This window comes from Pseudochaenichthys georgianus, chromosome 15, assembly GCF_902827115.2.
Source record: "Pseudochaenichthys georgianus chromosome 15, fPseGeo1.2, whole genome shotgun sequence".
Lineage (NCBI taxonomy): Eukaryota > Metazoa > Chordata > Actinopteri > Perciformes > Channichthyidae > Pseudochaenichthys > Pseudochaenichthys georgianus.
The window spans coordinates 31,009,563-31,037,105 of record NC_047517.1 but is presented as its reverse complement, the minus strand read 5'-3'; the positions used below and the strand labels follow the sequence as shown (position 1 = coordinate 31,037,105).

Genomic DNA, 27,543 nt, shown 5'->3' with positions numbered 1-27,543 from the left:
AATGGGAAAATCTAAATTGTAATCTCAATCTCTATCACATAAGACTATTATGAAATGAATGTGATGACTGTAAATGAAGTATCTAAAAATCTATTTGAGTGTTTAATTTTCAGTCAAAGCCAAGTCATTCTTAGATAGTTTAAACCGTGAAGCCCAAAATCCAAACTGACAAGAGACATTAACAACTTTGGACATCTAATGTAATGACTCCATGATCATTTCCTGTAATCACGACTTACACCATACACCATACACACAGAAGTCTTCCGGATGCAGCTGAAGATGAGCCAGATAACTGCAACTTTAAGTATAAGTTTTACTGCAAGGTCAAAATAAAATGATGTGTACTGCAGAGCCAGCCCTTATAGAAAAGCAGTTTATGTATACACTTCGTGGCTGCAGTATAAAAAGTGTAGGCGTGTTTTTGGAGGGAGAGCAGAGCTGCAGGTTGAGTTCAATGCTGAAAGGCTGCCTTATGACGGGCCAATAGGAAGTGGTTTAACCACAGAAACAATTTAAGACTGCCAGGGCTCTATAGCCAAAGGCTTCAGGCACAACAACTGTGAAACTGACATTTAAATAAGACGCTGAGGATTCATTGTTGGTGTAGTTTGCGGCTGAATGTTTACAAAGTCTGACAAAAAGTAATTTTTTTCTAACTTTTTGACACCTACAGAAAAAACCCAACGTCAAAGGTAGACTTAATACGTACATTGACACAAACTAGTACAAATAGGACACTGCATTTTTAACCACATAGAAGCTGCTTTTGGCTGCATTTTGAACTTCACAAGACTGCGAATTTGTTTATAATGTTGCAAATGATAATCCAGGATAATCACAGACCAGTGTGTTAACATTTCAGTTACTGGTTTTATGACAAATAATATGACTTCACCTCAAATATAATCTCCATTCAACCCATTTTGTTGTGCGGGTGTAACAGTGATGATTTAGGTGGGTGTGTAAAAATAAAGGAGTGTACTTATACAATTATTCATAGTTTTTTATGATGAACTTCAATAAAAACAGGAGAAAACACTTTGTCTGTAAATATTAATACAGACAAAGTTGAATGTGTCTTATTTGTGATATCGAAAAGTGAAATTGTGAAAGGAAGAGGAAAGTGTTTCTGTGTGTGAGAGCAGGAAGCCACTCCGCTGCTGAATTAGTCATATAGAGATGCACTGCAGGAGCAACAAGTATAACTTGCTGTACCAAAAGAAACCAGAGTCATTATATACACCCAAAAAAACAAAATGATTTTAAATCTGAAGTCTCAGAAAATAGGCTGTAATTTAAAAAACAAACAGCATCATATGGTTAGATTTAGTTAAGACGGTTGGCTCTGTAGTTTTTGTGATTTATCCTACCTGATCGAGCTCCTCGGAGCCTGAACAGCACTCTGGAGCGAAATCCTGAAGTGTCACTCAGGGAGCGAAACCTGGGAAGAGGCCACGGCACAGAAAAATGCTTCATCTCTGGGTGGGTGTCCCCCTCCTCTTCCATGGTCTCCTCCTCTGTCAGCCTGCAGGACTGTAAAGCAGACTCACAGTGACAAGAAGACGAGACCAACCTCACTTGAACCTTATTTACATCAGCAGCAGCCTGCCAACAACTCCTCCTCCTCCTCCTCCTCCTCCTCCTCCTCCTCCTCCTCCTCCTCCTCCTCCTCCTCCACTCACTCAGTCAAACTTTTATTCTGCAGCTGACAAACTGACTGTGTGTGTGTGTGTGTGTGCGTGCGTGCGTGCGTGCGTGCGTGCGTGCGTGCGTGCGTGCGTGCGTGCGTGTGTGTGTGTGTGTGTGTGTGTGTGTGTGTGTGTGTGTGTGTGTGTGTGTGTGTGTGTGCGTGTGTGTTACTGCTTGTTTACAGCAAGGTGTCTGGTTGGTCGTCAGTCGCCCTCTCTCCTCTTGGGTTGCTTGGCTCTACTGGATCTGGGTTTGTGTGTCTTTGCTTTATATACTGGTACATGTTCACACACCCACAGACAACACACAGTACTGATTAACTGACTTCATAATTAACTTAGTTTCTTTAAATAAATGCACTTTAATTGGATATGAATCATGTGTGGTCTGCTTCTTTTGTCCGTCCTTGAGCCAGGGCGTGACAACAGGTTTGAAGTGTGATCTGACTACATAGTGGAAGGTGATAGTGGCTGCATGCCCATTATATGAGTGATGGCTGAACCTATTCTTTTAAAAATGATAAGTGTATATAATGCAATGCAGGATATTTGCAATAAAACAAATAAAGCACTTAAAGGCTAACCTCACCTGTATGGATTTGCATCACTTCTCCCATTGCTGTCATTTTTGCTTTGCTTGCATGACAAATCTATTTCTTTAATACATCCTGGGCCTCTGATGCAGGTGTTTGAAATTGTCAAGGCATTATCTTTAGGAAGTGAGGACACCTCCAGCTGTTGGCAACACAAAACAAAAACATTTTTGAAGCATTTAGATGCTTGTTATTATAGTTAGTCAAATGATCTTGTTATTATAGTTAGTCAAATGTGTGTTTGCTTAAAGGCAAGGCAAGGCAAGTTTATTTATATAGCACCTTTCAACACAAGGCAATGCAAAGTGCTTTACAAAAATGAAAGACAATAAGAGCATTAAGAAACATATCATAAAATGATATCTAAAAACACTAATTTAAAAGCAAAGATAAAAAGAAAAGATAATAAAAGTTACAGTGCCATTTAAGATATGAATATATCAATTAAAAGCAGCGGCAAAAAGAAAAGTCTTCAGCCTGGATTTAAAAGTAGTAAGAGTTGCAGCGGACCTGCAGGTTTCTGGGAGTTGGTTCCAGATATTTGGAGCATAATAACTGAACGCTGCTTCTCCATGTTTAGTTCTGACCTGAGAGATCTGGATGGTTCATAATTTAGCAGGAGGTCAGAAATGTATTTTGGGCCTAAACCATTCAGTGCTTTATAAACCAGCAGCAATATTTTGAAATCTATTCTTTGACACACAGGAAGCCAGTGTAAAGACTTCAGAACAGGAGTGATGTGATCCACTTTCTTAGTGTTAGTGAGGACTCGAGCAGCGGCGTTTTGAATCAGCTGCAGCTTTCTAATAGATTTTTTAGTGAGACCTGTGAAGACACCATTACAGTAGTCGAGTCTCCATCCATCCATCCATCCATCCATCCATCTTCGCCCGCTTATCCGTGGTCGGGTCACGGGGGTAGCAGTTCCAGCTGTTCCAGCAGAGAGCCCCAAACTTTCTTTTCCCTGGCGACATCAACCAGCTCTGACTGGGGGATCCCAAGGCGCTCCCAGGCCAGCGAAGAGATATAATCCCTCCACCTGGTCCTAGGTCTACCCCTTGGTCTCTTCCCAGCTGGACGTGCCTGGAACACCTCCCTAGGGAGGCGCCCAGGTGGCATCCTAACTAGGTGCCCGAACCACCTCAACTGGCTCTTTTCGACGCGAAGGAGGAGCGGCTCAACTCCGAGTCCCTCCCTGATGACCAAACTTCTCACCTTATCCCTAAGGGAGACACCAGCCACCCTGCGGAGAAAACCCATCTCGGCCACTTGTATCCGCGATCTCGTTCTTTCGGTCATGACCCATCCTTCATGACCATGGGTGAGGGTAGGAACGAAAATGGCCCGGTAGACAGAGAGCTTTGCCTTCTGGCTCAGCTCCCTTTTCGTCACAACGGTGCGGTAAAGCGACTGCAGTACCGCTCCTGCTGCTCCTATTCTCCGGCCCATCTCACACTCCATTGTTCCCTCACTCGAGAACAAGACCCCAAGATACTTGAACTCCTTCACTTGGGGTAAGGACTCATTCCCTACTTGGAGTGGACAGTCCATCGGTTTCCTGCTGAGAACCGTGGCCTCAGATTTGGAGGTGCTGATCCTCATCCCAGCCGCTTCACACTCGGTTGCGAACCGATCCAGTGAGTGCTGAAGGTCGCAGACCGATGAAGCCATTAGAACCACATCATCTGCAAAAAGCAGTGGTGCAATCCTTAGTCCACCGAACTGCAGACCCCCTCCCCCATGACTACGCCTCGAAATCCGATCCATGTATATTACAAACAGGATTGGTGACAAAGCGCAGCCCTGGCGGAGGCCAACCCTCACCGGAAATGGGTCCGACTTACTGCCGAGGACCCGGACACAGCTCTCGCTTTGGGAGTACAGAGATTGGATGGCCCTAAGTAGAGACCCCCTCACCCCATACTCCCGCAGCACCTCCCACAGTAACTCCCTGGGAACCCGGTCATACGCCTTCTCCAAGTCTACAAAACACATGTAGACTGGATAAGCATACTCCCAGGCCCCCTCCAGGATCCTTGCGAGAGTAAAAAGCTGATCCGCCGTTCCACGACCAGGACGGAATCCGCATTGTTCCTCCTCAATCTGAGGTTCGACAATCGGCCTGACCCTCCTTTCGAGTACCTTGGAGTAAACTTTCCCGGGGAGGCTGAGTAGTGTGATGCCTCTGTAATTGGCACACACCCTCTGATCCCCCTTTTTGAAAAGGGGGACCACCACCCCGGTCTGCCACTCCTTCGGTACTGTTTCCGACTTCCACGCAACGTTGATGAGACGTGTCAACCATGACAGTCCCTCAACACCCAGAGCCTTCAGCATTTCCGGGCGGATCTCATCCACCCCCGGGGCTTTGCCACTGTGGAGTTGTTTGACGACCTCAGTGACCTCCCCCCGGGAGATTGGCGTTGATCCCCCGTCATACTCCAGCTCTGCCTCTAACATAGAGGGCGGAGTTGTCGGGTTCAGGAGTTCCTCAAAGTGTTCCTTCCAATGCCCTAACACTCCATCAGTTGAGGTCAACAACGTCCCATCCTTACTGTACACAGCTTGGATGGTTCCCTGCTTCCCTCTCCTGAGGTGTCGGACAGTTTTCCAGAACAACTTTGGTGTCGCCGGAAAGTCCTTCTCCATGTCTTCTCCGAACTTCTCCCACACCCACTGCTTTGCCTCGGCCACGGATGAGGCTGCTGCCCTTCGGGCCTGTCGGTACCTTGCAACTGCCTCGGGAGTCCCCCGGGATAACAAATCCTGAAGGCCTCCTTCTTCAGTCGGACGGCTTCCCTGACCACCGGTGTCCACCAGGAGGTTCGAGGGTTACCGCTCCTTGAGGCACCTAGGACCTTGAGACCACAGCTCCCCGCCGCGGCTTCGGCAATAGAGGCTTTGAACACCGACCACTCTGGTTCAATGTCCCCAACCTCCACAGGAATGCCCGAAAAGCTCCGCCGGAGGTGTGAGTTGAAGGCCTCCGGAACTTGGGCCTCCTCCAGACGTTCCCAGTTCACCCGAACTACACGTTTGGGCTTACCAGGTCTATCCAGAGGCTTCCCCCGCCACTCGACCCAACTCACCACCAGATGATGATCAGTTGACAACTCCGCCCCTCTCTTTACCCGAGTGTCCAAAACATACGGCCTCAGGTCCGATGATACGATAACGAAATCAATCATGGACCTTCTGCCTAGGGTGCTCTGGTACCACGTACACTTATGAGCATCCTTATGTTCGAACATGGTGTTTGTTATGGCCAATCCATGACTAGCACAGAAGTCCAGTAACAAACCACCACTCCGGTTCAGATCAGGGGGGCCGTGTTCCTCCCGATCACGCCCCTCCAAGTGTCTCCATCATTGCCCACATGTGCGTTGAAGTCTCCCAGCAAGATTAAAGAGTCCCCTTCAGGAGCCCCATACAGGACTCTTTCCAGGGTCTCCAAGAAGGCCGTATACTCTGAACTGCTGTTGGGTGCATAAGCACACACAACAGTCAGAGTTTTCCCCCCATAACCCGCAGGCGTAGGGAGGCGACCCTCTCGTCCACTGGGGTAAACTCCAACAACGAAGCACCTAACCGGGGACTTGTGAGTATCCCCACACCCGCCCGGCGCCTCACACCTTGAGCAACTCCGGAGAAGAATAGAGTCCAACCCCTATCCAGAAGTAAGGTTCTAGAGCCGACGCTGTGCGTAGAGGTGAACCCAACCAGATCCAACTGGTAACGCTCCACCTCCCTCACAAGCTCCGGCTCCTTCCCCCCCAGAGAGGTGGCGTTCCACGTCCCCAAAGCCAGCTTCTGTCGCCCGGGTCTGGTCCGTCGAGACCCTCCACTTTCACTGCCACCCTTCTGGCAGCGCACCCGACCCCATCGCTGTTGGTGGTGGGCCCGCGGGACGGAGAAGCGGAGGTGTTGCCCACGTTGCCTTTTCGGGCTGGGCCCGGCCGGGCTCCGTGGCAAGCCCGGCCACCAGACGCTCGCCGAAGAGTCCTCCTTCTGGGCCTGGCTCCAGAAGGGGACCCCGGGCTTCCTCCGGGCCGGGTATCCTCACTTCTTGTGTCGTCTTTCATGAGGTCTTTTGAACCAATCTTAGTCTGGCCCCTTGCCTGAGACCAATTTGCCATGGGAGACCCTACCAGGAACACAAGGTTCCAGACAACACAGCCCCCAGGTTCCTCAGGGCACACAAACCTCTCTACCACGGTAAGGTGCTGGTTCTTCAGAGAGGGTAGTCGAGTCTACTGAAGATAAAAGAATGGACAAGTTTTTCCAAATCCTGCTGCGACATTAGTCTTTTAATCCTAGATATATTCTTTAGGTGATAGTAGGCTGATTTAGTAACTGTTTTAATGTGACTGTTGAAACTCAGGTCAGAATCCATGACTACACCTAGATTTCTGGCTTTAAAGGGACATTTGATTTGTGAAGTGGCTTACCGATAGACAAACCAAAATGACTGCAGCTTTTAAACGTTGAATGTCGCTAAGTAAAGTCCCCACTCTGTTCTCCATATGTTGAGACTCAGTCTCAATATGCAAATTGCATATATAATATGCAAATTGCATATTCCAGACAATATTGTCTGCTTACAGTAAGCAGACAATATTCCAGATAATGTCTAAGAATAAGCAGAATAATTAAATTAGTGCCAGTTTGTTATTATAATTATAACAGGCTGATTAGAGACATATCTAATTCAGTTAGAACAATTCTTCTTCTAGGACTATTTATTTAGTAATTGTTTTTTTTAATAATTTACTTGTAACGCATCTTTGAGTACAAGGAAAAGAGCTAAATAAATGTTAGGTATTATTATTAATAATTTTAAAAGTTTATGAATATTCCCTGAATAATAATAAAGTATATTTGTTGGCTAATCATTATTGGCGATGTAAAAACTCAAAATGTTAAAAAGTAGGGATTGAATTTGGGTTTAGTTTTATGATTTGAGTTTTTTCTAAACCCCTGGTGTTGGCCCTTACTACCAACCACATCGTCTATATTTATTTAAACACCAGAGTGATCATCTTCACTATACACCATCTATGCTTGCCTCTCACCAGTAGCGGTAGCGGTAGCAGCAGCAGCAGCAGCAGCAGCAGCAGCAGCAGCAGCAGCTCTGTCTGGATCAGTGGAGAATGAGATGGGCTGAGGCAGAGACCCGACAACACCGAGACCAACACCCGCTGACTTCAGCAGTTACAGGAGGGAACACTCGGGTAAGATGACCTGTAATGTTTAACAAAAGTAGATAAACTAATAAACATGGGTTCCGTGAAGCTGAACATGCCAGTTATATTTAACGGGACTAGCTAAGGCGAGTCTCCAACGGTAGCTAGGTTATCGTGTATGACTAAACTTCTCAGCCAGTTAGCTAACGTATGGTTGGTAGCATGTTTAACAGTGGCAGTTTTAAGTGACAAATGAATACCATTTTGAATGTTTTGTTTTACAAGTTTGAGACGTGAATAAACAGTAGTTGCTAACAACGAGCTAACCTGAGCCGTGTTTCCCAGTTAACTTCAGTCCCTGATGCTGCTAACACTAATGTTGTCAACGTGTTGTGGTATTCTGACATTAGCTAGCTCAAACGTTAGCTATCTGTCATTCTAACGTAAAGTGTTATTTTAACGTTAAACTGCTCAGAATGTGGAAGCTCGTCGGTTTTAGGCAAAGGTGGAAGAAGTACTCAGATATTGTATTTGAGTAAAAGTAGAAGTCCCAGAGTGTAGGAATACTCAGTTATAAGTAAAAGTCCTGCATTCAAAATTACTTGAGTAAAAGTATTGGCGTCAGAATATACTTAAAGTAGCCTACCAACAGTAAAAGTACTTATTATGCAAATCGGTCCATTTCAGAATAATATATATTATGTGTTTTCATGTTAATCATTGATGCATTAAAGTGTTATCAAAGCTGGTAAAGGTGGAGCTAGTTTTAAGGACTTTGTACACTTCAGGGTGGATTGGGAATGTTACTCCAGGTGTAACTAAAGTCGTTAAGTGTTGTTTATATTTCACAACATTAATCCATATCTGTAAAGTAACTAAAAGTACACTTTTAACTCTGAATGATAGTGGGATAGAAGTACAAAGTAGTAAAACATTGAAATACTCAAGTAAAATACAAGTCTCTTAGAATTGTACTTAAGTGCAGAGTTTGAGTAAATCTACTTAGTTACTTTACACCACTGGTTTAAGGTCGTAATTCAAGAGTCAGTGCTACTAGTTAACCCTCTACTGAATATCTACATGTTGTGCAGCTCTTGAAATGAAAACCCCACACGAGCATTTAGCTGTGATAAACAAGACCCGCCTGACTGAGTAAATGAAGGCCAAAGCCTGTATAACCTGCTTTAGAGAAAGACTCTAACCAACAATTACTTTTTTTTTTTATGGAAATGACTTGTCCCACCCTTCACCTGTAGAGTACCAATTTATTAAGCTTACATGTATACCTCAGTGCTTAATCTCATAGAGAATGATTTCATTGGTCCTCAAACTAAATGCTTAGTTAGTACTACTTTACTGCACAATGAAATGTGATCTCCTTAACACCTAGATTAGTGATTTGTAAGTAGGCATTACAACATTTAAGCTTCTCCTTCACATTTATTTCCAGCTGTTGTTTGGATTTGATGACACAGCAGTAGCCTTAAACCATGGAAATAAACTATTGACCCTCTGCTGGGAAACCCAGCTGGTCCCAACTGTTGTTTTATGACTTGTCTTGTGTGACCAGTTGGCCGGCATGTGATGTGGACTAAGCCTTGCAGTAAATGTAAAGACTCGGACTGAGCTTATCTTTGCTGTCTCTTGGTTCTGACTCTGCATACTTTCAGGTATTACTTGTTACAGTATTTCTTGCATCATAAAGGAAGTGCTGGTATTTAACCTCCCACTTGTGAGCACACAGAATGAGTTCATTTGGACATTAGTAACCTGGCAATGATCTGTTTTTAAAGTATCCTGGTTATGTGCTTGAGCACATATCATGGCTTCAGAAACCAAGATATGACTACTCAAATAGAAACTAGGATAGTGTGGATTTGTCCTCAACATAATGGATAGATAACACAAGTAATACATCTATAAAAAGCCAATAGCTGCATTCACACCGCAGAACTTTTCCCACTTTAGTTCCGAAATGTCGCGTTCACACCAAAAAGAGCCGGAACCCAAATGAGTTAATCAGAACCTTTTTACCCCCTTTTCCGTCCCTGCTAGAGAGCAGGTACTTTCGTGGGAGAAAAAGCTTCCTATGGCTTCCTATTGGCTGGGCGGATTGCAAACCACGCCCCGTAAAACTCCCAAAAAGTTTTGTGAAGCCGCCATTTTATTATCCTCGCATTAGCATTAGCCCAGCGCACAAACGCAGAGAGACTAACTTATGGCAGCACAGAATAAAACATGGCGTTCTGGCGATTTACTCGGAAGACTTCAGTAGAAGCTGCTGGGAGTCCCAGCAGCTTCTACTGAAGCCTGTCCCCAACTCCGGGGACTTCCGGCCGGGGACTTCGGGTGGCAGTATACGCCGTGAAGTTGTTTGCGGCCTGCCAGTAAACCCAAGCAGCTGAAGAAGAAGAAGTGACGTCAGCGGCTTCATTTGACTAATCCCTAAACTAAATAGTTCTCATGAACGAAGTTCTCATGAACCTTTGTGGGAAAAGTACTGCGGTGTGAATGCACCTAAAGTAAGATTTCTATGCATTTGTATTGTCAATTTGTCTTAACTTCGCATGAATGGGGATAAGATTGCAAAGACAATTCCAAAATATTCGTGAACTTCACGCAGTCATGTCAATCAGCCAGCTACCAAACTGAGTGTATTCCTTAACTGCTGAGGTAACTATGCCTTTATAAGACAATGATTGACTAATCCCTGCATAATGTTGTCAACTTACATATCAATTTGGGTTACAACTTCATAAATCCAATATTAGTATACTTAGTATACATGTTTTCCCACACTTTGAAGGTATCCCACCAACATATTTGTTTAATTGAATTAAAAGCAGTAGGGAACAGGGTTGCCTTTCACCTTGTTAGGATTTTGTTTTGCATTATCTCTAACATCTATTCTGCCTCACTGAAATGCATGGGCATGCATGCAGATTAACTTGTGCACATCACCTCATTTACAGGATCACTAAACTCTCCACAGAGACGTCTCTCACGGTCACATAACAATCACTGTTTGTGCGGAGCTCAGATAGTCTGACAGAGTTGCTCTCTTCTCGTGCCTGTGATGACTCGGTAGATGCAGGGACTAACTGAGATGCTCTCAGCTCAGAGTCCATGCACAACAACCAGGCCTTTTGTCCCTGCTTTGCCCCCATCCGCCCACACAGTGCTCATAATGTCCTGGAGAAAGAGCGTCTTTATCTTTGCTTTCCAAAGACTCATCTCAATCACATATTTTAGGCTGGGTCCAAAAAAGACAGCAGCTTAAACAGTCTAATGCGACAATATGCGCACAGTAATGCTGCACCCACCCACACAGGGTTTGACATTGACATGAGTGCATTCACACACGTAGGCCCAAACAGATGAACTATAATCATTTACTTTTTTGCTTATTTTCAGAGAGCTGTAGGTTTCAGGGATGTGTCCTGAGGGGGTTTGAGTTGCTTCTTTGTGTCAAACATGGCTGAGCTTAGTGGCGTATATATATTTTTTCGACTCTGCTCAATTGGGTGCTCAGCTGTGGAGGGAGGGAGAGAGGGAGGGGATAGAAGGGGCTGGCTAGAGGCTTGCCAAATCGGATGAGAGAGCAGTTGGGAGGAGATAGAGAGGAGAGGACTGCAAAAAAAAGAAAGAGCAAGCCAGGGTGGGTGGAGATGTGAGTAACAGTGTGTAGTGAGTGTTTAGGGAGGGAAAAGAGGGACACGGCGGGAGCAAAAGAGGGAGAGAGAGTGGGTGAGGCTGATATAAGAGGATAAAGGCGGGGTTGTGGTTTGTGTCACATGATCCTCTGGCAGGCTGCAGCCCAGTGAGCTCCAGGTGGCAGAGATACAGCAGATGCAGAGAGAGAGAGAGAGAGAGAGCAGGTCACACTAGCAAAGCCTCTCCACAAAGACAACTGCAATTCTTCTTTTCCCCTCGTGACACATCTCTCCTTCCACTCTTTCTCTGTCCTTCAGGACTTCTTCCCGGTCCCGCTTCCCCCCCCCCCTCTCCTCTCCAATCCCGGCCCCCGCAGGCCAGGGAATGTCCCGGCAGCGAGATGCCTTACACGGACCGACAGAACCGCACCTGTGGCTTCCTGGACATCGAAGAGAGCGAGAGCAGTGGCAAGTTCCTGCGGCGATACTTCATACTGGACACGCAGCAGGGGAGCTTGGTGTGGTTCATGGACAACCCTCAGGTAACTACACGGGGCGGTGTTAGCTTAGCTCTTAGCTTTATGTTGGAGAGCAAATCCCAAAAATAACGGCACAGGCCAAATAAACAACAATTGTAAAACTTACAGGCAACTGCATCCCAGCTAACGTTAGTGAACAGTGTGGATGATTAGCTCTCATGCGATGCAGGGTAACTGCAGGACACTTCTAGCTAAACTGTCGTCATTCATTATGAACACAAAACTAAGTACAGGCTGAATGTTTCCATTTCCAGACAGTCATACATGGATGGGAGAGTTTTACAATTATGTAATTCTAGCTGATGGCAATAAGACCCATATTACAGGCATGGGAGTAGGTCAGGGCTCGTAGTGTATTTGTGTTTTAGCTGTTTACAGTTATTACAGTGTGACTGTCCTGTTGACGTGTACATCATGCTGGTTTAGAGATGCTGTGTTTTTTCAAGTGCTCTGTTGTATGAAGTATTCATCAATCATGTAGTGCAAGAGCCATTTTAAATAATTCAGCAAGTCTCGTTCTTTTTATAGATTGAAAAAGCTTAAATTTTAATGATTTTAAATCTGGATCCTGTAGTTTCAGAAGCACAGAAAGAAACGATCATGGAATAAATGTCATGGTTATATATACTTGTGCTTTAATATCGACGTCCTCTGCATTGTTTGATTACACTCTCCAAACAAATAATATGATTCACAACTAAAGCTGCTGGTAATTAGCTAGTTTTAGCTTTCAGTTCATTTATTTTCACACAGTATATTGTTCTTTTCCCCCACAGAACCTGCCTGTTGGCACAGAGTGTGTTGGCTCCCTTAAACTAACCTACATCTCTAAGGTGAGAATACATTTTACCACTGAAGTGCAACTGACGATACCATGATACAGTTATGCATGAATTATTACTCATTGACAGTATTTGGTTTTACTGAGTAAGCTTACAAATGTGTTCTTTGGCCTCCTTTAGGTCAGCGACGCCACTAAGCTGAGGCCTAAGGCAGAATTCTGCTTCGGTAAGAAAACACTGATCATCACAGTCGTTCTATCTGTCTTTAATCTTTCAGCATTAGGCGCTTTCACACCCGAGTACTTTCCCTTTTAGTTCCGATAGTTCCTGGGATTCTGCGTTCACACCAAAAAGAGAACTTGGTTCATGAGAACTTTCCCCCCCTTTCAGTGCCTGCTAGAGAGGCGGTACTTTCCTGGGGAGAAAAAAGTTCCAATTTTTGATTGGCTGGGCGAATTGCAAAACTCTGAAAAATGTTGTGAAGCCGTCATTGTATTTGCTGGCATTATTAGCATTAGCCCCGCGCACCAACGGAGAAAGACTACCTTATGGCAACACAAAAAAAAACATGGGAGCGGTGGAGGTGTCGGTGCTTCTGGCGATTTACTCGGAAGGCTTCAGTAGAAGCTGCTGGGAGTCCCAGCAGCTTCTACTGAAGCCAATCCCCGACTCCGGGGACTTTGGGTGGCAGTATACGCCGTGAAGTTGTTTGTAGCCTGCCAGTAAACCCAAAGCAGAAGAAGAAGAAGTGACGTCTGCGGCTTCATTTGGGTAATCTTCCCTCAGGGACTTATTCCGGTGTGAACGCGATTGGCTCTGATCCATGGGGGAACTAAGTGCTGGGAACTAAGTGCTGGGAACTAAGTGCGGCAATGTACTTTGTGTGAAAAAGTACATTATTTTAGTAATGCTTTTGGAGTACCGTACTTTTCGGACTATAAAGCGCACCTGCATATAAGCCGCAGCAGCTAAATTGTCCGTCTTGCTCTCGTTCTGTCTCTCGGTTCCACTTTTACTTTTTACTACCTGTCTCACTCTTTTCCGGCCTCCAGCTTTTTCTGCTGGAGCCCGCCGCTTAAAGGTGGCGGGCGCGGACCGATCATAGAGCCCATAGTGTTAAAGGTGGTTAATTTTACCTGTAAAATCCATAGATTTAGGAGGTTCCCTAGTGGCCGTTAGCTGTACAAAAAAAGGGGGGAAAAAGTTGCGGCTTATAGTCCGAAAAGTACTTCAACAACCTGATGCGTCTCTTGGATTATGTCTTTAAATCTGAAGCCCAGCAATTGGACATTTCTCCATCCACATGTTGCTGCAGAGGAGCCTTTCACAAGCAATTTAATTGAATGAATTCCCCCCTCCAATAAGATATGGATTTTTCTTGGCGGGGGGGGGGGGTTCAGGGGTGTTCCAAACTGAATAACGGCGTCAAATGACGGCAAGATGCCCCCCTGGCGGAAACGCTGTTCTAAATCGTTTTAAACCTTTATTGTTTTGATTGGCTTGTGATCCATTATATCTTGTTATACCAATAGCCTTTGAGGTACATGACAACCGAGTAATATTGATGCACGCAAATATTATACCTTGGGTGGGTTTTGCTTGAAAGTATCTAGTTTTTGAATGTCTGTTGTGAATCTTTTGCAACAAAGATAGTTTGTCTTTACATTTGTCCAAACCTTCTTATCCTTTGTGGTCAAAACCAGAATGTAAATGGAATCTTTTAGCAGTGCACCTCCAATCCCTGTCATTGTTTACCAGCCCCTCTCCTCCTCTTCCATCTGCTTCTATAGCAGGAAGCAGTGTGATGAGCGACCGAGTCTGGCTCTGTGTGCGCACCAGTTGCCTTGTTGAGGTTTGGACAGGATGCCTGCATCCTAGTCGGAACCTGATTCTGAGATGTATGAAGTTATTTTTAAACAGCCGTTTGGATGCAACATGTTTTTGTAATATCTACGAACTCTGGTGCTCCCCTTCCTCCTGCATCGAGCAACACGAAACATAGAGTGGTGAAGTATTTAGCGACGTCCAAGTTAGTCAGGCGTCACACGTACAGATGTGTTTACAGTAAGGAATAGAGACTTGATTGAAGTCTGGGATGATGATGGTTATGGGTCTGTTGCTTTTGTGTGGGCAGAGACATCAAAGCGTCGCGTCGTGTGAACTTTGCTGCTTGGCTGCGTTTCTCAGCAGCACACATTGTTTTCTCATGTCTAACTATGAGTCAGATCTGATACCCTCCCAGATTGTTCTTCCCATTGCTCAATAGACCACTACCATGCAAGTTAGTTCTTCCAAACATACAAAGAACACATTTGAAGTCAAAATGAATCTGCAGACAGATTATTTTACATTGAAGTGGAAAAGAAGATGTCTTGCGTGTGTCTAAAAGCTGGACAAAAAGACCCCGAACAAGGAAGAATGATCCTCATTGTGCCACAGAGTTTGAGCTCCCTTAGCCTTTTGCAGCTCGCCCCCGCCAGATTTACCCGTCCAGCTTCAATGTAATTCATTCCCGTGGTGTCAAAGAGAAATAGAAGAGACACAAGCAGGGATTGAGTTGAGTTATTTCAGCTCCTAAATCCTGATCCATAGCTAATCAGCATTTGGCGCAAACATGTATTTTGTGATTGAAAAGGACATTTTCTCATGTTCACATGGGTGTGAGAATATGTAATGGTTGGTTGCCATGGGCTTTTTTTCCCTCTGTCTTGGTTGGAAGAGGGAAGGTGGTGGCAGACTGAAGCAGCTGGCTCATCCTCCCAGGGTTCTTACGGTCATTAAAAACCTGGAAAAGTCTTGGAAATTCAAAATGCTAATTCCAGGCCCTGGAAAAGTTATGGAAATGTAACTAAAGTTGCATCAAATATAATTTATATGTTATCTAATCGCCGAAATAGTAATACTATAACGATAATAAATACGGTATCGTAACGTAAAATGGTATTTTGCTGGTGAGAGATTTTAGTTGCTTTAGCGTGTAGAATCTAGTAAGCCTACTATTTGATTTGTTTAGATCGGACCAACATGTTTCATATGCAGACCTTATTTTCCTATTCCATGTTAAAATAAACCATTTTCAGTGGTACGGCTGAGAAAGAGTTATTTTTTTTGGTTATGGAAAATTAGGTAAAGGTCATTGGTGAAAAAGTGTGTGAACCCTGTCCTCCACATGAGGGAGTGCTGCTAGTGTGTGGGAGAGTCCCTTGGCCCAGTTATTGTTCACTTCCAGAGAAATCCGTGGCTGCTGACACCCCAGCAATTAGTCAGCACCCACTTCATGCTACTCCTGTACTTTACCGTGTATTTCCTTGTGATTCAGAGTGAATCTGATGATGAAGTGTACGGAATGAAGTCTGATTGTGTCTCAATATACTTTCACTATCTTTATTGTTCCCACTGCTCTTTTTTTATGATCCATTAGTCATCAATGCTGGGATGAGGAAGTTCTTCCTGCAGGCCAACGACCAGCAAGACCTTGTGGACTGGGTTGAAGCTCTCAATAAAGCCACCAAAATCACTGTAAGACAAACACACACCGACACACAGCTTACAGAGCAGAGAAGCATAAGACACTCCTCTCCTGAGTCAGCTCCACTGATCTGTTCATGTTATCACTCAGAGAAACTTTCATTCCTTCCTCTTCTGTAGAATTGAGCAGACTGTCAAGAAACTAGATATGAGTGAGTCAGAGCGTGACTAACAGGATGCTGTATTGTTGTACTGAGTGCTGGGATAAAGGACTTTTTCCATTGTTCTCCATGAGGCATAACAGAAAGGAAATGGATATTAAATGTGGTAAAGGCACACTGTTTTTCAACTATAGAGGAAACGATTTATTCTATTCTACATCTGAATTCCACAAGATGATCAAAATGCATGTGTTCAATACATAACTGTCACCAAACCTCTGATATGTGTTTTCCTAAGGTGCCAAAGTCGTCTGATGGGCAGCAGAATGCAGAGAACCTCAAGTCTTTGCTGGACGTCGTAGGGCCCAAGAAACAAGTCTCCTATCGGACAGAGATCATTGCAGGAGTCCCCATTGTCACCCAGACACAGGTAAACATCACACACACACACACACACACACACACACACACACACACACACACACACACACACACACACACACACACACACACACACACACACACACACACACACACACACACACACACACACACACACACACACACACACACACACACACACACACACAAGCTGTATTTACATGAATGCAGAATGTACTCGATTCAAAGATTTTAAACTTACAAGGAAACACAACAGTTGCCAAATAAAGGCAGAACACTTCATATAGATTTTAATATAATATTGCTCTAAATAAAAGTAAGAAAATATAATTAAACAACACAAATAACACATTTGACTTTTTAAAATGTCATTCAACTATTAAAGCTATAGATTACGCACATATTTTGATTATTGATAAGTCATTAATCAAGCTAGATTCCCAGTTCGAAATGTTAGAATGAGCAGATTTTTTATAACAAACATTTTTTTTTTTTAACTGAATATTGGTTTATGGCGGTCTGTATGACAAATAAAATATTTTAAATGATGACCTTGATCTCTTAGAAAATGTTTTTCATTTTCACACATTTCTGTAATATAAATACCTTTTTACTTTAAATTAGTCTGACATTGATTGAAGCTTTGTGGTCGTACAATCCACGCCCTCAGACTACGCAAAATCTGTGCTGGCGTTTTCATTTTGTATTTTGTTGGAACTAACAATTACGATCTTTCCGCTGTCCTTCACCCTGAAGCATGACAGAGGTGACGGTGCCGACAAAGCGGAGCGTGAGGCCATCCATCGCTCTCACAGCCAGCTGCCGTACTTCCTGGGCAGGCCGACTCAAGAACACACCGTCATAAAGTCCGGCTACTGCGTCAAGCAGGGAGCGGTGGTGAGTTCACTTTGTTTCCCACGGCCTGCTAGTATCGCTCAGAGATGTTTATGGTCACTCTTAAACATCTTTTGGCTGCAGCACCGGCGGCATAAAGTGCAACAAAGCACTGCATTTAGCAAACTTCAACATGGACACGCAAAGCAATTTATGATAAATATCATTGTTTCAATTAAAGTTACATAAACAAGAAGATTTATCTACGGAGCCCTGGAGGGTTCATAGAGAGAAAAATAAATAAAACGTGGTCACGTTTTACTTTCTCGTACGCACGAGAGACCTTCTCGTGCGCACGCTTTATTAACTCGTGCGCACGACTTAATAAAGCGTGCGCACAAGTTAATAAAGCGTGTGTGTGGTTCGTTCCGGTGCACTCCGGCAGGACACATCGAGATTAAGATTAAACACATTTCTTTCACTTGGGAATACACATATAACTATGGAGAACCAGATTTGTGTAAATTACTGTTCGTGGTAATTTGAAAACAAATGCCGGTGGTGTCGGACACACACAAACACACCGCACACACAGAGCGGAGCTGAGCACAAACACACACACACATCATGCGCCCCGGTGACAGGACATCTCCTTCATAAAACGAGGGGAATACTCTGGTAGTTCGATGTGTGTGTGTGGTTGAACGTAGCAGCCTCGATCTCTATTCAGCGGTTCTAATGAAGGGCAACGCAGTGAAGTAAACAGTAAAAGGCACCGCTCTTTGCAGCTGGTGCTGCTCTTCTCAGATTCTGCTGAATTACACGTTACTGCCTCCAGTGCCCTGTACGACGAAGCCAGTTCAACAGACCCTGGATATGTTTGATTTACCCGGCTTAACTAACCCTAACAAACGCGATGTCGCTAAGCGGTCCTACGAAGCTGGTTATCAACTCAGCAAATCAACCAGGGTTTCTCTGTCCGGCTGAGAGCGCGTTCACGTGAAAGGGACGGGGTTACCAACATTTTACCATCACAAACATGGAGACGCGTGCTGACAGCGCAGCGTCATACTTCATGAAGGAATAGTGTAAATAGCAAATCCTGCTTCGTAGTAGAGGCCACTGGTGCCACAGAGATTTCATAAAGTGAAGGATGTTTTCCTTCTATGGAACAGCTGTGGGCAGCAGCAGATTCTGTGAGTCACGGACAGGAATCCCTCAATTTAAATAAAACGAGGCCACGCTTTATTAAAGCTTGCGCACGCTTTATTAACCCGTGCCCACGCTTTATTAACCCGTGCCCACGCTTTATTAACCCGTGCCCACGCTTTATTAACCCGTGCCCACGCTTTATTAACCCGTGCCCACGCTTTATTAACCCGTGCCCACGCTTTATTAACCCGTGCCCACGCTTTATTAACCCGTACCCACGCTTTATTAACTCGTGCGAACAAGAAAGTAAAACGTGGCCACGTTTTATTTATTTTTCTCTCCATGAACCCTCCAGTGGCCTATACTGCGAACCTGGTTCAACCTAACCTGGATATGTTTGAGTTAGCCGGTTGGCCTAATCCAAAACATACGCGCTCTCGCTAAACTGTCCTACGACGCTGGTTATCAAGTGGATCGCTCAAGCCAGCCGTGCCCTATCTAGTTAGGTGCGCGTTCACATGAAAGGGGTGGTATTTGGAGCATTCGACCAATCACAAACATGGAGTAGCATACTGACAGCGCAGCGTCATACTTCCTGAATGAAAAGTGAACTTTAATACTAGTCAAAAATGAAGAAGTTAAACTTTAAACATCCATGACTTAAACACTTTATCCAGGATCAAAGCCACAGAGCTGCACCTGCAAGGTGAATACAGCTGGGAACAGAACAAGTGTTTGAATGCGTACATTAACAGGTTTATGATATCACTGCCCCGTCTAAAACACGATCTGACTTCAATTACATTTGTCTCGAGTGTTTCGTCAACTTAATGTGTTGCTTAAAATAATACTTCTGCATACAGTATGTGACACTGTGAGTGTTGCACGGCCAGATACGGCTCAGCTGACTCGGATAATAAAATATATGATACATTATGAAGTGATATGCCGCGGACTGTACTTAATGTACTCTGATCCGGTTACTTATGTTGTGGCCGATATTTAAGTAAGCTTTCTTAACGCTAATGTTATAATAGTCAGATTGCTCTGAAGATGGGAGGTGATATTCTATTCATGTTCACGTTCACACAGTCGGTGATTTTTGCCGGCCGTCTTTCCTGCGACGGCAGCTTTTCTGTATTTCCTTTCTCCTGTAATATGACTTGATCGCTTTAAACTCCGCACACTGAGCTCTGATTGGTCAGCAGACGGTGCTTTCACTGAGTTGAGCTCTTAGCCTGCAACCTAACCTGGTCCCGACCAGGTTAGCTGCTTAGCATATATTACCATGGAGATCTAGCCTGCTAAAAAGAGAACCAGCTTCGTAGGACCGGAAAGCCGGAGTTTTCCCTGAATTTAGCCGGCTAAGTGAAAATCCTGCTTCGCAGTATACCCCCCAGGGCTCCGTATTTATCACCTATATGTTGGAAGGATATTTAGGTCTTATGACTTGCAGATGATGAGATTTCGGCTTGTTTATTGTGAAGAACAGCCTAAAGAAATGAAGCCACTTTGATAAATCATCTTCCTCTTTATGTATTTCGGCATTGTAAAATGTGGCTAGGACTAGATTATAACGAGAATGAAATGAGTGCTTATATTCTTGTAGCCATTTGGAAAATGTGGCATATTGTTTGCTTTGAAAATATGTCTGAATATCTTTTCCTTTTTTTCCTCCAGATGAGGAACTGGAAGAGGCGGTACTTCCTCCTGGAGGAAAACTCAATGAGTTACTTCAAGTCAGATTTGGTAATTAACTTTGATTAAGTGTTGTTTATCCTTAGGGAATGTTTGTATTGATGATGAATGAGGTTATGGATGCACCCCCGCAGTCTGAGGCAGAGTAACAGCAAACACACAGACCTGCGTTCCAACATGTTTTATCTGCAGCCTGTGGAATTCAATGCTTCCACTTCACATGTCCGATCATGCCTTGTTCCCTGCGGCCTTTCTCACACACACACACACACACACACACACAGACACACACACTCTCTGTCCTCAGGATGATCCGACCGCACATCCCTACCCTGTCCTTGTCTGGGTCTGCCCTTATTTGACAGCTCTATCCGTTGACTTGGCTATCAACAGGCCCCTAGGACATAGACTCTCTGTCTGCTGTATGAAAGAAAACAAAGTTACAGCCATTAGTAGACAGTATGTTACTTTTAAAGAAGTTCAAGGTCTTCTGTCCAAATGAAACAAGAACAATCTCAGCAAGAATGTCTGATATACTTGCAAATGGTGATATGTAACATTTGGTTTCTTTTTCTAATGCACTCTTGTTGTCCTTCCTTCAGGAGAAAGAACCTCTGAGAATGATCCCACTGAAGGAAGTTCACAAAGTCCAGGAGTGCAAACAGAGGTATGTAACGCGTCCCAGCATTCTCCCACCGTACATCAGAAAAGCCTTTTGTCCGGGGGGACGGTGTTTACCTCTCCTGACTCAGATGGAGATGTAGATGAGAGGAATATGATCCGACTTGTTTCCCACTTTTGTTGCAGTGATATTATGATGAGAGATAATCTGTTTGAAGTCGTCACGACATCAAGGACGTTTTACATACAGGTAGGATGCTTTCTTTCAGCTCCAAGGAATGTCCGGTTGATTCTCACTCCTCGCTTGCTCTTCTCTCTCTGTCACTCACTATTCTTTTCTGTTATGTCTCCACCAGGCGGACAGTCCAGAGGACATGCACAGCTGGATCAAGGCCGTCTCAGGGGCCATCGTGGCCCAGCGGGGGCCCGGGAGGTCGGCTGCTACCGTATGTATTTTTGCAGTACATTATAAAACAGGGTGACCTCAGACTTGATCATCATCTAGTGGTCCAAAGAGTCGAGTCAGGACTGTTCCCATGACTTGTTTGTGTTGTTACACTCATGTAATGATTGATTACTGTTTGCAGTTTCTTGCTCTCACAAGTTCTCACAAAGCTGCAGAGAATCTCCTTTTTGACCTCATCTCAAACTCAGACACTTTGTTTCAGATGAGTTCCCCCCGTGACTTTATTGACGTATCTCCAATATATTTAGCCCAGCAGTTGCGGCTGTGAAAAGATGAATCGAGCTTAATCCTGCTCACAGCCAAACGGGTACATTTGCTACCAGGCCCTAAGAAAATGATTATATGTATTAATAGATCTTTTTAATGAGCTATTTTCAAGGTATTTACCTTGAACTTGAAACGGCCTTTCCGGCATTTGCCTCACCTCTACGCAATACCCAACAGCCAAATACAGATTTAGCTTTTTGGCCGTGTTGTTCTTTTCTCACTCACTAATTGACGAATACCAGGAAATAACGGGGGAGAGACGTTGCGTGTTTTGGGCCTGAACCCCTGAGCCACCATGCCCCCCCGGCCCGCATACAGATTTCTTTTTTACTGAAGTAAGTCATGAGTAGGCCATACATGTTGAATGACTACTGTACTTACTGTACCATAGCATGTGTGTGGGAACTCTCCCTGAGTTGTAGAGCCACATAATGAGCTCCATCAGCCCGAGAGCGGCAGCCCGAGCTGAGCAGGAGGACGTTAAGCAGATCCACATCCTGACTGCAGAGGAGAGCGTGTCCTCTGCCGTCCTCTGGCTGTCCGTTTCTCTACAGTCCCCTCATTCTTCCCTCCTGTGTCTCTCTCTCTCTCTCTTCTGCTTGTTTTACTCTCACCCCCATGTTCCTCTCTCTCTCCCTCTTCTGTACTGTTCTCCTCCTCACGTTCTCTCCACCTGCTCCTCTCCCTGTGGGCAGACAGCCCATCCGCTCTAATACTGCTTTGCACTGTGTTGTTGCAGATGCGGCAGGCCAGACGGCTGTCGAACCCCTGTATACAGAGGTATACGTCTCGAATCGGGGAGTGCAGCAGCACGTATGTCAGCTCGTCTAAATCCCCCCCCCCCCCCCTTAAGCTATAAGTTGACCTTTTTTAATACTGTTTTCCACTTACTGGCTGGCCCCTCTGCGGTTGTCGATATTATAAAAGCAAATCAGATCTGACCGCACATCTGATGCTCCTTTTTTTCCAACCACATTCTAAGTATGGCTCTGATAACCCAACAAGCGCTCCTCCCTTCACACCCTTGTTCTCGCTGCTTCTCTCATCCACCCCTCCTCCTCCTCCTCCTCCTCCTCCTCCTCCTCCTCCTCCTCCTCCTTTGCTTTCCTTTTAGCCGCACCGTCACTTTAAGCTGAGCTCAAAGTTTGAGCCTATTTCCCTCCGTGCACTCAGACGGTTCCTATTTTAAAGGACAATCTTGTTTCAGGAGTTTTTTGACTTTAGGTGGGCTTGATTTATCTTCCCTCACATGTGATGACATTCTCCACAAGCAGGGCAACTGAAATCAAGCGAACCTCAAGTTAAGGAAATGCAATGAAGTCATATTTTAACAGCTGAGATATGACGAACTAACCTCGGAGAGACCTGCAGTCACCGCCACCTTCCCTTCCTCCTTTATAGCTTTACCTGCACAGCTTCCGCCTGTCTTCACTGTTATCGATGATGCTTCAGAGTAAATAAGAATATACATGAATTCAGATACAACCCATGCTGCATGACCTACCTGACCAGCTTAGCTATGATGTGTGAAGCCTGTTTCTGTGTCTTTGTGACTGGGTCCATGAGTCTTTCACACCTTCTGTTTCTCTCCCCTCATGCTCTGTCGTCTCTGCAGTCTGCTGCAGCTGTGTACCTGTCTTAGATGTGTGACATCCTGCTTGTCTCTCCTCCTCCCTCCTGTTCGCTGCCTGTATGTTTCTTTCTCTTTCTGATATACACCATAGTCTTTTACCTTCTGTGTGCTCAGTGTTTTTTAACAGTTTGAAATGAGGACTCAACAATGCCCAAGTCACAAACTAATGTTTTTTTTTATAGAAGTCTGTTGATTTACATGTGAATATGTTGATGTGTGAAAGTTGCTTGGGCTTATTATCTGATCTGACGACTTAATGGCCCCTAAAACTTAGTATCAGCTTGATCTCTGACCTTTGAAATCAGCATCTCTTAAATATCTGTGAGTCTCCATAGTCCCTAGGATTGTTCGATATCCTTGTGCTAGGAAATGTATTCTTACTTAGTGGTACTTTGTGGATTTACTGACCATTTTCGCAAACCTTCAAAGTCACAGTGCTGCTGTTGTAGAAACTACACATGTGGATCTTATTAGTTATATTTGGGTCTTGATGCTTTATAGTTGGGATGTTTTTTCTAACCAACATAACACCAACTTCTCAGTGCCACCCCTCTCTGCTTTTGGGACTACTTTCTTTTTCCTATGCTTCTGTTTTCTTTTACAGAGATTGAAATCTGACAATGAAAAGCTGTGAAATAATGAGCAACAACCAACAGCTGCTTTCTAAGGCACTCTGCTCCTCCACTGCAACCTGTTGAGACTACCAAAACTAAAACCTGCTGACACTACTCCCACTATTCCTGCTACTACTGCTACTACTACTACTGCTACTACCACCATCTCTACTCTCTAGCAATGCTACATTCTTCAGCATCTTCAACCTTCAGTACCAACTCTGCTTAACCTGCGTCAGGCTCCACATGCCGGTGCTAATTCCAAGTCTGTAACTTTCGGTTTCTCCATTAAACTCCACAGGACTCCATGTTGCTTACTAACACCCACTGTCTTTGTTCCTGCTCTCTCTGTGTCCTCTTGCTGTTTCTGCTGCAGGAGCACGGCCGTTCCACTTTCTACCGCAGCCCCGCGGGCCCCCCCGCGGGCCCCCCCGCCCCTCGCTCGCCCATATCTGCCATGCCACCATGCTACTCAGAGTGGGGGGCTGCTGTCCCGTGCGGTCCACGCTCGCAGCCTGGCGTGGGACAGCGAGCACTTCATGAGTCTGCTGCCACGGCCCAGTCACAGCCGCACGCCAGCGCGCCTGTCCCTGCAGGAGAAACCGCGCCTGGCAAAGTGACCGCCCACCCACCTGAGACCACCATCAATCGCCCCGAGGAGTCACCGTGGCGACGGCGGAGCAGCTTCAAGCCCCACATGCCTGAACCGCCCCTGGACCTGGGTGACGCCGACCTGCCGGTGAGCGAGGTCTGAGACGCTGCACTGGACATTTTGAAACTTGCTTTTCAGGTTGGATGCTGACAGCGATTTAAAAAAAAGGAAACCGTGTGAGACTGGTAAAAGAAAAATGGGAAGACGTTGGCGGACAATTTATAATGTCACAAACTTCCTCCGTCAGTGTGCTAAAGAAAGAAGTTGGGTCACCACTGAACTGCCAAAGAAGACGACCCAGTTTCACCCCCCCCCCCCCTTCCTGCTTTCCCAATTACAATGGTGTATTTACAAGATGATGTTGTCAAACAAAACCACACATTTGAGTTATTGGTGCCAAGAAAATAAGGGAAATGTCATGGTCGCTAACTATTTCCTTTATCCTAGAGAGCAAAGGTGTTCAAACTGAGGAATGGATATTCATCACCTCCTATATACTGATTAAGATACACTCGCATTGTAACCCTGGATTTCACTTCCAATGTTGGCCGGCAATAGAGATATGGTTTATACCGGAGTCTGAGATTGAATGTAATATTTCAATTTCAAAGATTTTGGACTCTTCGAGGACAAGATGCAAACATTGTAGGTATTCAACATAAGCCATTGTGTAGTATAATGTACTACAGCCACATTCAGTCGGAAAGAATAATTACGAAGAACAAGTAGCTCACATGTAAATCTAGTTTCTACAGTTGATCAGTTATTGTTATTTTCAAAGCTAAAACAGTACTTGCATCACTTCAGTTCAGAACCAGCATCTGTTGCAAGCTAGATTCACGCATACCAGACTTTGTGAAGCTCGAGGACGCGGGAGGCAAACAAGACATACAAGGAGTACGCTTGTAAGCATTTTGTAATTCTCATAGTAATAAAAACTTCAACAATAGGGCTCTGTCAGATATAGGTAAGGTTCCTTACAGATAATAACTGTCTACCGTTGCATGGCGTCTAACCTGCAGTCCATCGTTTGAAGATGAGTATTGACACCCTGCAAACTATTTGGGTCACAGTTAAACGGACAAAAACCTTTAAGCTCAGACTCTTCCGTTGCATGTTAACTTTTTAATGATTCCTCAGATTGTCTTTCTGTTTTTTAGTTTTTATTAACGGCGGCTCTGTGTGTTGTGTGTTTGCAGAATAGAGCTGTGTGAAGCAGATTTATTTTTTATATGCTCTAGATGTTTCCTAATCTAATGCTGTGTACTTGTTTTGCCAACCCAGCAGCAGGCAGCTGCCTTATGGTTTAATTTAAGGATGTTTCACTGTAGTCCTGTTAAATAATACACACTAACCTTTTTTTGTTAAGTGCCTGCTTAATTTCAGACCAAACTAGTCAAGCTGTTCCACCCCATTTCAGTCTGGTGTAATCGGTTTGAATTGTCTCTATTTATTATGTGGATGACTTGAAAGAAATAAACACTGAAAATGTGCTCAGGTTTCCTGGAGAAACATTCCGTGTTTTGCTTTGATATATCCACACGGCACAATTAATCTCTGAGGGTAAAGTCAGAGCTGGAGGTAAGTCTTCAAGGCTTCTTCTGCCCTCTTGTGGCGAGAGAATGTGTTCACTCTGGTTCTTCCATTTACTGCTGTCATCAGTTATGATTTACTCACACAATGACTGAGTTATCAGTGATATAACATATCCTCTTGGAAAACACCTGCAACAAGCACAGAAGCACATATGTATTCATTTATAGAAATTCATTTAGGAGAAATTAATTTTTTGTAAGCATATACTTTATTTGTACTAATACCAAAGAAATAATCGAATAAATTATACATTCATTTAACCGTTAAAACTGATAAGTGCCCAATCAGTTCACAAATGTTTTATGATCAAATGGTCACAAGATGATTCCCCTGAAAGCTGAATAAATATAATATTGAGTTGTGAGTATCAATATGAAAACAAATATTTTTCTTTGCATGCACAGTGTGAATGAACTAAATATTTACTTATTTTCAAAAGCATTCCTGAAGCAAAAATAGCCCCTGCAAATGTTATTATGGTATTGATTATTCAACTTTTATTGCAGGGTTGTATGTTTTTTTTTGTTTGAAAAAATCTTAATTTGCACTAAAGCTATACAATATTCCTCTTTGAGTCGAACTGTCGAACTTTTTATTTTGTATTTAACCAGATAAAAGCATTGAGATAGCATCTCATTTGCAATGCTGACCTGGTCAAGAAGTATAAAGTCATACGAAATGAAGTAACTCACAAGTGCACTACTTGAGTTAATATACTCAATCACTGCACAAAGTATGCATTTGACACTGATGAATTAGACATGCGCGTCTGCCTATCATTCATCTGCTCCTAATGAGGTGCTATGCAGCCTCTGGCTTTATAGCTGCAGTATGTGTAGAACGATTTACAGAGTGAGGTCATACAGCAACACTGAATATGTAAAGCCTCTTTAATCTGTCAGATAACCAGCGGCGATACGTTCTGGGCTGCCGTCTGAGAGTGCAGCGTGATGGGGATCCTGCGTTTGAAGGCACCAGAGGGTTGATAAGTGTGATGTCGAGTGTTTTCACAGAAAGATTTGAAAACAACGTGGCTGGTGTTTCGTCAGGAAGCAAGTTGTCTTTACTTATTCTCCTCATATATTATCTCCGCTCCTTATTGTAGGATGCAACACTTTGGTGTAGCTTCGACGTGGAAGCGAAGCCCCATTTGGAATCTCAGGGGCCCGACTCGCAGCCAGAGACATCACAGTGCAGACTGGAGAGATCACACAGACCTCAGTGGAGTCCATCATTGGTTAAACTCTAGCCTTGGTTGGAGAATGGGTGTTCCTTAAGGATGAGGTTGTTTTCGTCTGACGATTTCCCCACCACTTCTCGCCTAAATCCTTATGCTCTATAAGTATTGCAACATAATGATTCTGGAGATGCTGCAAGGTCTATACTTATTCTTTTTTTAGATGGGTCAACAGTGTGTGTCGTCATTTTGGTGCTCTGAAAATAATTAGCCAACCTGGAATTCTGGGAAACAAGTTTAAATGGTACAGTATATGTTCTCTGTTTCCTGTTCAAGGAAGTCCAGTCTTTAAGATGACTGC

At 44.3% G+C, this 27,543-nt stretch overlaps 3 protein-coding genes across 11 annotated transcripts in view; 2 read left to right on the top strand and 1 right to left on the bottom strand.

Moving 5' to 3' along the window:
- The window catches only part of phactr2 (phosphatase and actin regulator 2), a 76,167-nt gene extending 74,627 nt beyond the window's left edge, over positions 1-1,540 (bottom strand). Inside the window, 1 exon segment of the mRNA XM_034100120.2 lies at positions 1,374-1,540. Coding sequence (XP_033956011.1) covers positions 1,374-1,509 — 136 coding nt within the window. The 5' untranslated portion in view covers positions 1,510-1,540.
- A 5,813-nt stretch (positions 1,541-7,353) lies between these two features.
- On the top strand, positions 7,354-25,902 carry LOC117459507 (pleckstrin homology domain-containing family A member 1-like). 9 transcript variants are annotated; one of them, XR_011644562.1, is made up of 15 exons: positions 7,354-7,515; positions 11,439-11,662; positions 12,436-12,492; positions 12,622-12,667; positions 15,863-15,960; positions 16,369-16,500; positions 17,229-17,369; positions 20,139-20,207; positions 20,759-20,823; positions 20,964-21,027; positions 21,134-21,223; positions 22,250-22,323; positions 23,126-23,200; positions 23,748-24,022; positions 24,134-24,190. XR_011644562.1 is itself a non-coding variant. In XM_034100309.2 (14 exons), exons 2-14 carry the CDS (start codon positions 11,522-11,524, stop codon positions 24,375-24,377), a joined length of 1,296 nt encoding a protein of 431 aa, XP_033956200.1. In that variant the 5' UTR covers positions 7,354-7,515; positions 11,439-11,521; the 3' UTR covers positions 24,378-24,463. The 9 variants fall into 9 exon arrangements, 8 of the variants coding, with proteins under 8 accessions (XP_033956200.1, XP_033956203.1, XP_033956202.1 ...); XM_034100309.2 differs by lacking the exon at positions 23,748-24,022 and having other exon boundaries at positions 24,134-24,463; XM_034100312.2 differs by lacking the exon at positions 24,134-24,190 and having other exon boundaries at positions 23,748-24,125.
- The window catches only part of htra1a (HtrA serine peptidase 1a), a 31,069-nt gene continuing 24,672 nt past the window's right edge, over positions 21,147-27,543 (top strand). The window contains exon 1 of the mRNA XM_071205724.1: positions 21,147-21,223. The gene's annotated coding sequence lies outside the window, so the exon portion shown is untranslated. The remainder of the gene's footprint in view (positions 21,224-27,543) is intronic.

Bases quoted from the DNA above. Each gene is read 5' to 3' on its own strand.
- LOC117459507 (XM_034100309.2), top strand. From the start codon at position 11,522: ATGCCTTACACGGACCGACAGAACCGCACCTGTGGCTTCCTGGACATC. The intron at 11,663-12,435 runs GTAACTACACGG...TTTCCCCCACAG, and splicing joins GGTTCATGGACAACCCTCAG to AACCTGCCTGTTGGCACAGA. The intron at 17,370-20,138 runs GTGAGTTCACTT...TTTTTCCTCCAG, and splicing joins GCGTCAAGCAGGGAGCGGTG to ATGAGGAACTGGAAGAGGCG.